The sequence below is a fragment of the Podarcis liolepis genome, assembly GCF_965112155.1.
Source record: "Podarcis liolepis genome assembly, chromosome: 14".
Lineage (NCBI taxonomy): Eukaryota > Metazoa > Chordata > Lepidosauria > Squamata > Lacertidae > Podarcis > Podarcis liolepis.
Genome location: NC_139569.1, coordinates 6152856 through 6163740, shown reverse-complemented (window position 1 = coordinate 6163740; position 10885 = coordinate 6152856). Strand labels below are relative to the sequence as shown.

The following is a 10885-nucleotide window of genomic DNA, read 5'->3' as shown; positions in this document are numbered from 1 at the left end:
TCTTCAGGAATGCTTTTTAAAAAAATATATGAAATAAATAAATAAACAAGTCATTTAAAAAGTGAAGCCACATTCCATTTATTATGTACTAACCCCAGATATACTGGATCCCCTCGGAAGCTGGAGCATAGTCAGCTCGGGATCCCTTTACACTGTGAAGAGGGCCATCTGACTACTCGGAAGTCAGCCCCGCTGAGATCCGTGGAACTTTCTGCTAGGGAAATTGTGCGCATCGCAGCCTAAGGTGGACAGATCCGCTTTCGACCTGCAACCTCCGGACACCACATTCCCAGAAACGTAAGTTTGAGGAGCCAAGCGACAGAGAAGAAAAAGAGGCCCCAGAAGTCTGGAGATTGACAGCCCGGCCCTATCCAAAGTTAAACCCCACCGGCTTCCCTGGGTTTAGTTAGGCGCGCCTAACTCTGCTTAGGCAGAGGTGGTGACGGTATCCCAGGCATCTAAGCTGCGAAGAAGTCACACAAACACACTTTCTGCTCTTTAGGCTTCTGTGGGGTGGAGGGACTCCGCCGCAGTCTCAGAGGCGCCTACTCCCGAGTAAGCGTGGTGAGCTGCTTGTGACAATTCTCCATCCAACTCCACACTTTAAAAAGGTCCCTGTATGAACCCTTCCGAGCAAAAGGGCCGGAGCTCCGGCTGCAACGTTAACAAAAGTGTCCAACTTCGGAACAAGAAAGTTGCGAGGATTATTTCAGACGAATCTCTTCCTCCCGCCTCTGCCGAAGGGACTCCGAAATCCTTGACACTCGCTTCCAACTGGGGTAACCGAGCCGGGCCGTCCAGAAGTTGCAATACAGGCGACGAGCTAATTCAATTAGGGTAAGGGGGTGACAAAAATAGGAAGAAAAAGCTGTGCGCAATGGTTAGGCCGGGGTCTTTCGAGCTGCGCGCTCCGGAGTCACTCTGGAAAAGTCTGACTGGCTCCACATTGCTCCGGAGCAAGAATTCTAAAGGCTGCAGCCTCAGGAGAGGCCGATGCTGTTCCCAATGGTGCCAACCGCATCCAGGCCAAGAGGAAAACGCGTCCTGGGGAGCGCAGAGGGCCGGAGGGCTCAGTGCTGGAGACTTAACCCAACTCAGGCAAGGCGAGAATTCAGTGGAGCGCTTACTCACGAGTAAAGGCGCCTCCACGGGATTGAAGTTGGGGGGAGCCCGCTTGGTTCCAGGAGTTCTGCGGGCCCACCCGTTTGTTGGTTCCCCCCGGTGGAGTTTACTCGCAAGTAAGTCCCAAGGACAGCAGGTTGAAATAGGGGTATCTGCTTTTTGACCTTAATAGACCCATTTATACATATCCTCTACGCCTGCTTTTGGTGAATGCATCCACACATGCACATGTCATTACGTGTTTGTGTGTCGCCCTTGTGTGTATGTGTGTGTATGTATGTATATATAGATATATAAACCTCACACCCACATTGGGCCTCCCTTTTACTAAATATAGACTGCTTTTTAATTAGAAACCCTCTGGCCCCATTCATAATTTAATATGGGCTTTTCCATGGATCAATAGGGGGATGGCGTTAATTATTATTTTGATTGATACGATCGGATGGCGCTGGTTTAAATACAGGGCAGGGCGGGGGAGAAATATTCCATAAATATATATATACTACACCCCCCGCCCGCGCCCCTTTCCTTCTGCCTCTTTGCGCCTCCCCCCCATACTTTTTTTTTAAAGTCTTTCCAATCCCCCTCCCTGCGCTAGAGAAGCCTGAGAGGAGATGAAAAGGCTTGTAGTTTTAAATTCATTGTGACAGCTCTGGAAAGAGCGGATGATGAATCTCCTATTATTGGATCAGTCTATTTGCCGCTCAATGTCTCCCTGTAATTGGAGCAACATCACTTTAAAGGTTCAGAGGAGTCGAACGTTTCTGGTGTAGACGGAGAAGAAGACGAGGTGGGGGGGGGAGAGGGAGAGAGAGAGAGAAGAGGGAGGAGGGAAGAAAAAGAAGGGGGGGTCAGAGAGAGAGAGAGAGACAGAGACCCTCTTTCCACAACACACCAGCGAATGTTTTAAAGGGAAATCTATTAGTGATTTGGAGGAGAAGGTTGGGGGGGAGAGGTGGGTGACGACGAGCGCGTAACTCCGCTTGCTTTTGAGTATTTAACTGGGTATCAATCAGATCTCTAAGTTCTCCTGTTTTCTCCCCCGCACCCCCCAAATCCCTTTTCTTCTCGTTGGCCTAGGCAGCTCCCTCCTTCCCTCCCCCACCCCCTTACTCCAGGGGCTGGAGGAGTTCTTATCAAAGAGACCCCCCCTTTCCCTTTCCTCCTCCTCCTCCTCCTCTTCCCTCCTTTCTCCTGCTTGTCTTGTTGTGACAGCTTTGATATTGTTTATTGAGGGTGGATGTCAGGTATAATTAGCAATCGATATGGAAAACGTTTGGCTCCCCCACCGCCCTGGCACGTCTCTGACGTCAGGGCCGATTAACGTTTCTTATTGGTCCCAAATTCCCCGGGCCTGAGCCTAATTATGGGGAGGCCTGATGTTGATAAAGTTAAAGCGCCCGGGCGCCCTCCAGCATGCGCCCTTCCTCGCGCGTCTACCTCGCCACCGTCGACGACGCTGCTGCCACCACCACACCGCGGCGGCGCTCCTCCGGCGGCGGTGGCGGCGGCAGCGGCGGCAGCAGCAGCCGCCGCCGCAGCTGCGTTAAGGGAGGCGCGCAACCCCCCACCCCCCGTCCGCCCCCTCCATGATGGACAGCCGCATCCTGGAGCACCCCCATGCCCAGTTCGGAGGCTTGGTGGGCTTCCCTTACCCCCTCGGCCATCACCATGTCTACGAGCTGGCCGGACACCAGCTGCAGTCGGCCGCCGCCGCCGCCGCCGCGGCTTCGGTACCCTTCTCCATCGACGGATTACTCAACGGCTCCTGCGCCGCCTCCGTGGTCAACCCCACCCCGCTCATCCCCTCCGGCTGCGGAGACGGGCAGCCCTTCAAGCTCTCCGGTAAGTCGGCGGGCATGGCAAGCGCTGGGCTGGCGGCGCCCGGGATCCGGCCCGATCCGGTGCCTCCATCCTCCCCTCCGTAACAGCTCGCTCGCTTCCCTCCTCGCCTTTTCCTCCTTCCTGGAATCACCGGCAGGATAAAACTCAGGGCTTTCCAGGTGTCTTTCCGTGGGGGGGGGGGGGAGCGCCAGACTGAGCAGGAGCAGGGGTGAATCAGGGGTCAGGATCAGACATCTAGATTTTAAAAAAAGAACTCCGCCACCAGTTTTCATCGCAAGCAACTTCTCCGATGGGGAGAGGCACCCGCGCCTCGCCGGAGCTCCAGGAGCCGCGATGCTCAATCGATCATTTCCTCCTTCTTCTCCTTTTCTCTCCGCCCTAGTTGTTTTGTTTCCAGTAGAAGTGGGGATGTTTGGGGGGGGGGAGGAACCCGAATAGAGGTTTTTTTGGGGGGGGAATCAAGGTTCTGTGAAATTGGGAAGCATGAAAAGGCCCTCGCCTCCTCCGCGAGCTCCTTTGCTGGTTTTTCTGCCCCCAGCAACTCATTTTATTTGCTGAAGGTGGAAACGGAAACGGCTTCTCTCTTTACGCTTCTCACCCTCCCCGCTTTAGCTCTTAAAAGGACCCCAAATATACTATTTTTGTATATTAAGTGTAGTATTTATGCAAAAACGATAAGATACCTCTGATCTTTAAAATCCCCCGCACTTATTCTGAAGGAAGCGAGGCAAGCGCTCCGTGCGCACATCAGAACTGATCTGGCTTTGGGCTTGGGCTAGTCGTTTGGTGTCCTCGCTCGCCCAAACCGAAAATCCGAACAAAAGAGAGGTGGTCTGGGTGAGCGGGGGAGGAGAGGACGAGAACGATGGTCCCGGGGGCCTTGGGAAGGTCAGGATTTGGCAGTTTTGCGCAAAGGCTCCGCGGCCCATCGAAAGTTTTCAGGTTCCACCTCCTAGATTCCCTTCTATTTTTAAACCCAAACGCCTAAAACCTACAAATCCACTCAGGACATAATGGAGGCCCTTTTATTTTTGGCCTCACAGACCTGAAGCGTGTCGTTTATTTGGTAACTTTATTCCAGCAAAGCTACCTTGAATCTCGCTTGAAAATAAGAATAGGGGGACGGGACTGGACCACGTGCCATTTTTAAAAAATAATAATAATTGAAATTATAAAGCAAGCGGATCCTAGCTCTCGAAATCAGGACAAATATATATATTACTGTCCAACTTCGCTTGAACAAATAAAAAGTAAGGCTAGTTCCAGAATCTTAAATGATATATTTTTCTTGCAAACAATCCTCGAATTAACCCTTGGCGACAAATAAATAAAAATCAAGGAAGTTGTGTCTCCATCAATTGGGTTTTAGCTTCGAAATATGAATATACGGTCCAGCTATATATATAGAAAAATGATGGAGGGGTAAATCAGGGTGACTCAGTTTTTAAATATGAAGGTGTTTCCCCCCCCCCCCATTGTTATGGAATGGAAGGTGATCGTCTATCAATTAGTAATTGGTATGAAGAGTTTGCTTCTCTCATCGCTCTTTTCCGCACCCCCCCCCCCCAGACTCTGTGGATCCTGATAAGGAGAGTCCAGGTTGCAAAAGGCGACGGACCCGCACGAATTTCACCGGTTGGCAGCTGGAAGAGTTAGAGAAAGCATTTAACGAAAGTCACTACCCCGACGTATTTATGAGAGAGGCGCTGGCGTTGAGGCTCGATCTGGTGGAATCCAGAGTGCAGGTAAAAAAACCCGAGCGGGGCTCCCCTTCCTTCCCTCCACAACATAAAGCGCACGAGGGTCCACTCCGAAGTCAAACTCGTTTCAGGCTTCAAGCCTTGACACCTGCCCATTGCGCACAGTGGGATATTCAGCTCTCGGTAAACGTATATATAAGACTACTCTGTGCAAAGGCTGCCAGTTCCTTAGCATGGGAAGGAGTTACGCACCTTGAGCTGGATCCGGCCCAAATTCTCACCTCACCAAAATCTTGCGCCCCTCTCCCCTCTCTCTGTCGGGCCAGCAAACCAAATTTACCAACTTTGTGTTTGTGTGTGGTTTTGTTTAAAGTTGGGGAAAGCATTTTAGAGGGGTGGGGGTGGGAGTTAGCAAAAATAAATGCCTCCCTTCTTTGCTCCTAAACATGCTGGGGGCGGTGTTCATTGCGTGGAAGTGGTCTTGCGCCCCCCCCCCAGTTCCTCTACTACCTTCCCTTTAATTTCCGCCCGCGGGTAGGGGAAAACCCCTCTCCATTTATATTTATTTGTACTCTAGCTTTCGGGAGTTATTTGTTTTTTCGTCTCTATTTTCTCCCCCGCCCGACAACCCCTAAAAAGAAGTAGACCCCCGGGATGCGGTTCAAGTGCAGAAGGTTCTTGAGGTAGTTTACATTAAATATTTTCCAGAGTTAGGCCTGATGAGGGACACGCGAGTTCAGATTTGCCGCTTAGCCCCTGGGATGGGGGGGGGAGGGAGGGAGAGAGAGGGAGAGAGAGAGAGAGAGAGAGAGAGAGAGAGAGAGAGAGAGAGAGAGAGAAGCGGTCGGGGAGATCTGAAAGGGAAAATGGCAAGGGGGTTAGATTTCATATATGTATATTTGCCCTGTAGCACAATTTTCACCAATATGAAATTTAAGCAGGATGCGGATTGCATGTTGGTTTCAACCCCTCTTGTATACTTTTTAAATTTTTTTGGGGGGGAGAGCAATTCCACCTCCCCCCTCTGCTTCAGAGCAGACTTTAAAAATAATCTCATAGGCAATTATTTTTTAATAAGAAGGTACTAATACCGTTACTCCCCCACCTTTAGTTCTGAATTTGGAAATAATAGAAAACCCTACCCAAACTTTGCAACATCTTTCCTGGCTCTGGGGGTTTGGGGTCGAGCATGGAGGAACTTGGGGGGGCATACTTTTCAAGCCCCCCCCCATATCGGAGCAGCGGGGCAATCGAAAACAAGGAGTCTCTCTCCCACAGAAGCCCCTTGTGTGCGTGCGTGCGTTTTAAAAAATAATAGAGTTGTTACTTGCAAAAGCGCAGGGGCTAATAACATTACTGACTCTTATTAATCCGGGCTGGCATTGTCTAAAAGGTGTATTTACAAAATGCTTCCACCCTCCCCCTCTTCCCCTCTCCTGACCTCTTCTGTTTTGAAATCCTTTTATCCAATTTGTTCGGAGGCTGTTGAATGAAGTCAAGACCCTCGATTTCCCTCTAATACGATAATGAGTAATTCTCGGTGACAAGGGCTGCTGGAACTGACAAGTCAGGAAAGGATAGGGAATTGCAAAATACATACCGGCAGAGCAAGCTTATTATTATTATTATTATTATTATTATTATTATTATTATTATTATTATTATTATTATCTTATTATTTTAAAAAACAAGGTTTTCTGATAGGGACCAGCAAGGTTGATTAAGTTACTTATCCTTCCCTTCACCTCCCTATGTCCTTAAAAACACACACCCTCTAAACATAGAATTCCTTCTGCACCCCCGAAACACTCCCCACCCCACCCTGATCTCCGGTTTACTTTTGAAAGTTGATTTAAAAATTATTAATATTAATGGTGTGGTTTTATTGTGGGCTCTCTGCCATGATGATTGAGGTGGGGGGCAAAGAGTGATAAGTGCATGAGAGTCAAAGGATTCGGGGGGAACCACCTCACTTTGATACTAAAACAGTGATGTTTAAGTTGGGGACCTGTTAGTGAATGTTAATTTATTGATTTGAGAGCTCGTGGGAAATAGCGCTCCCCTCCCCTCTCCAAGCTTCTTCTCCTTTCGGGGTTTTGTTTTTACACCTTTGCCAAGCGTTTTTCATTTTGTGGATCTGGGGACGGACACTTTCTCAAACCTCGTTGATCTTAAAGTATTATTCCTCCTCCTCGTCTTCGATCAGTATGTTTTAGTTGGGGGGGGGATGTTGCTGTTGAAAAAACGGTGGGATGCCTGCCTTATTTATTTATTTATGTTCTTTTAAAAGAAACTCGTGTGCGTGTGTGATGGTGGGAGAGTTCTTTAAAAGCTGGTGGTGACATCTGACTTTCCGTAGGGTCAAATCTTGATCCCTTTCGTTTGTCAATTTCACAGTCTTCAAGTTAGGCTCTCTCCCCCTCTGAATGAAAACCCAGGAAAGGATGCAGTCGAGATTTTAGGGGAGCGGGAGGGAGGTTGTCGTCGAGAAAACACGTGTGGCAGATTCCAAGAACTCTCTCTCTCTCTCTCCCCCCCCCCCGTTTCCCAATTTTCCTTTCCTCCTTCGCAATTCACTTCGGAAGGGGATACCCGGGATGTGGTGACTTGTCTGATTGTTGGGGGGGGCGGGGAGTGAAAAGGGAGCAAAGACTTTTATTCGTAGTTCATGGCGTTTCCCACCCACACCCCAGTGATATTTTAAAATAATAATAATGGTAACGATAATAATAACAACAATATACTGTTACCCGGTTAATACGATATAATTAAGATGCTTTCCCTGCCGCCCGAGGGCCCTTGCCAACCGAACCGAGCGCACAAACCCACGAGCAGAAAGCCTGTTTAGGAACTGCTACATTTGAACCAACAAGCGCAATCTCTTGTATGGCGTTTTGGGGGCGGGGGGACGACGACGACGACGTGGGAGTTTGCCATCAAACTTCCGAAAGAGGAAGCCGGTATGGATACCCAGCCCTGGATTTTTACGCACGTAGCAGGGAAGGTAGATAGCGAGGGGAGGAAAAGAGCAAACAACAAGGACAACAATATCTCCGGTGGCGCTTTGATTTTTTTTCTTGTACCTTCCTCTCCTTGCACGCTGTTGGCTCTAAGCCTTTAAATTTCCAGACGGCCTCCCCCCCCAAAAGAGAGACCCGCATAATTATTTCTCTCTCTCTTTGAGTTATATATTTGCTGGAGTGGTCTCTACTTGCACCCCCACTAAAAACACCAAACTTCCCTTTCTGTCCGAATTCTGATTTCTTGAGGCTGCAATCCTAGGCTTCTTTACCTGGGAGTAAAGCCCATTTAACTCGCTGGGGTTGACTTCTGATTAGAAGTGTGTAAGATTTCGCTCTTTATTAAAAATAGGATAAAATGCAAGCTACCCAGGAATGGTTAACGCGGGTCGGGACTTGGTTGCTTCTGCGCCCCGAGCAAGAAGGGGAGGAGGGAGGGGGAATGCAGGGTGGGGGGCGGGAGGAAGCTGGCGACCCCCTCCTCCCCCACTGGCCCTCGGGGGCCACCAGGGGGTCCCTGCTGTTAACGGCTTCTCCTCCTTGTTCGGTGTGTAGGTTTGGTTCCAAAACCGCCGGGCCAAATGGCGAAAGAAAGAGAACACGAAGAAGGGGCCCGGCCGGCCGGCGCACAACTCCCACCCGACGACGTGCAGCGGGGAGCCGATGGACCCGGAGGAGATCGCGCGCAAGGAGCTGGAGAAGATGGAGAAGAAAAAGCGAAAGCACGAGAAGAAGCTGCTCAAGAGCCAGAGCCGGAACCTGCACTCGCCCAGCGGCCTCTCCGTCAACAGCAGCACGCAGAGCTCCGACAGCGACGGCGGCGGCGGAGGCCTCTCTCCGGACCCTCCGGACTCCTGCAAGATCGGTCCGCACAACCCGTCCCGGCCGGGCAGCTGCGACCCTGCGGCCTCGGCTTTCTACCCGAGCCGAGGCGGCCACGGGGTCTGTGGTGGTGGTGGTGGCGGCGGCGGCAGCAACCGGTGTGCCGACAAGGACGGGTCCGCGCCGTCGGGCTCCGAGTGCGGTCCGCCTCCCTCGACGGCGCGAGGCGGGGTGGGCTGCTCGGGCGGCGCCTTGCCCAAGCTCAACCCGTTCAGCGTGGAGAGCCTCCTGTCGGACTCGCCGCCGCGGCGGAAAGCGGCGCTGGATTTCCCGCAGGCCTTGGCGCCGTGCGCCCCGACGGCGCGCACGCTCATCGGCAAGGGGCACTTTTTGCTCTACCCCATCACGCAGCCGCTGGGCTTCATCGTGCCCCAAGCCGCCCTCAAGAGCAACCCGGGCCAAGAGCCGCCGCAGGGGGGCTCCCCTCTGCCCGCCGCCAACCCCAGCCCGGACCCCGCGCCCCCCAAGAGCAGCAGCACCGCCGCCATCTCCACGTCCGGAGGCCGCTTGCCCCCGGAGAATAGCTCCTCCGTCGCGCCCGGGGCCCTCTGCGGACTGAGGAAGGCCGTGGCTTCCCCTCCGGCCACAGCCTGCTCCTCTTCCTCCGCTTCCTCCTCCTCCTCCTCCTCTCCCCCCTCTGCCTATTGCGATTCCTCTTCCCAGATGGACAGTAGCTGCGCCGTCGTGCAACCAAAGTCCCCCGCGAAAGACGCTTGTCAATCCAGAGACAATCCGGATTGTCGCACAGAGCCAAACTGTCCAGCAGAGACCAGCAATTTAGACTGTGAGGAAGTGGATATGGACTAAAGAAATAAGGAAGAAAAGGGCGGGGGAGGGAGAAGAACCGATTATATATTAGATTCCTTGCAGGGGGGCGGGCAGGGAGAGGGGGCGATTCAACTTACCCACCTTAAACTTCTCGACACTCCCAAAGTTTTCCCAAGACAGTTTCCCTTCTTCTGTTTATTACACATATATCTATATCTATATATATTTTAAAAGAAGTCCTCCCCCGCGCGCATTTTCTCTATTTCCTTCTCTCTCTCTCTCTCTCTCTCTCTCTGGATCTCCGCCCCCCCCCCCAAACACATCCCCGCTCTGAGTCTATAACTGAGTCCCATTTAAAAATCAGGTGATCAATTTTTTGGGGGTTATAAAATATATATTTAATTTTTCTTTTCCTTTCAAAACGATGGGAGGGAAGGGGCATTAGAAGAAGCTGGACTTGACGACGTGAACACAAACTGTAAAAAAAACCAGACACAACAGCGACTCCTCAAACCTTGTAAAATGCAAAAATGTTTAAAGATATTTATATATGTAAAAAACCACATTTTTTGATAAATAAAAACCTCTTTAAAAATCGACCTGGTATTTTTTTTTATAAAAGCATTCTTTTGCAAGCTTTTTAAAAAGTTCATTTAATTATCATTTTTTAAGGTAGCCGCTAGCAATTTTAGCATTTTAGTAAAACCTAGTTGTTAAGCAATAGGTATTTGACCGATTTATTTCTTTTTTTAAAAAAGTAGTTTTAAGAGTTGGTGAGTCCAGTTGCTTTAAATTAAACCCAACCAAAACCACAGCGGTCCCCTTTCTCCCTCCCTCCATCTTTGGGGTTTCTAAGTGTGTTTATTGCTTAACAAATGTATTCATTTAATAGCCTCCCCTCCTCTTTTTTTTTCCTTCGCTGTTCCCCATCACTCTCCCCCCCCAACCCCCCCCCCCATATGAGGTTAGCCGCTTCAGGCTATAAGGAGCCGGCCAGCTCCTGGTGCGTTTTGATATGAAAGTAATTATTTTCCCGGTGGCGGCTGCGGGGATTCAGTTTCCTTGCCCAAAGGGTTATTATACATTACCGATTTCTAGTGATATGAAATCACATAAACTTCCTACAATAATAGAATTAGCATGAAAGGCTGGGGTGTCAAATTGAAATTGGAAAATAATAGCCTTAGCAGCTGGGGGAGTGTGTGTGCATATTGGATCGGAGATGGGAATACGTGGGGCGGAATTTTCATGAGTTCTCCACTCGCCCCCCCTTGCCAGCACCGTAGCCTCCCTCCTGCCTGCCTTCTCTCTCTCTTTCTCTCTCTCTCACCCGCCCCCTCCTCTTTGTCAGCCCCTCTTGTAGCTGGCTATATTAAGATAGATGTTCAATGATATCTCTCATTGTTCTGTCGCTTATATTGATGTTGCTGTGTTATCAGCCTATTGATCATGTGTCGCCCGTAATAGGACAGCCGCAGCAAATGTTCCCTCTTTTTTTCCTCTCCCCTTCTCTCTCTCTCTTTTTTACAAAAGGCGAACGCATTT

At 50.4% G+C, this 10885-nt stretch overlaps 1 protein-coding gene across 1 annotated transcript; it reads left to right on the top strand.

The window, feature by feature from the left end:
* Positions 1-2295: 2295 nt before the first annotated feature.
* On the top strand, positions 2296-9937 carry UNCX (UNC homeobox). The gene is made up of 3 exons (XM_083474884.1): positions 2296-2970; positions 4540-4715; positions 8246-9937. The coding sequence occupies exons 1-3, from the start codon at positions 2715-2717 to the stop codon at positions 9377-9379; spliced, it is 1566 nt and encodes a 521-aa protein (XP_083331010.1). The 5' UTR covers positions 2296-2714; the 3' UTR covers positions 9380-9937.
* The last annotated feature ends 948 nt before the right edge of the window (positions 9938-10885 follow it).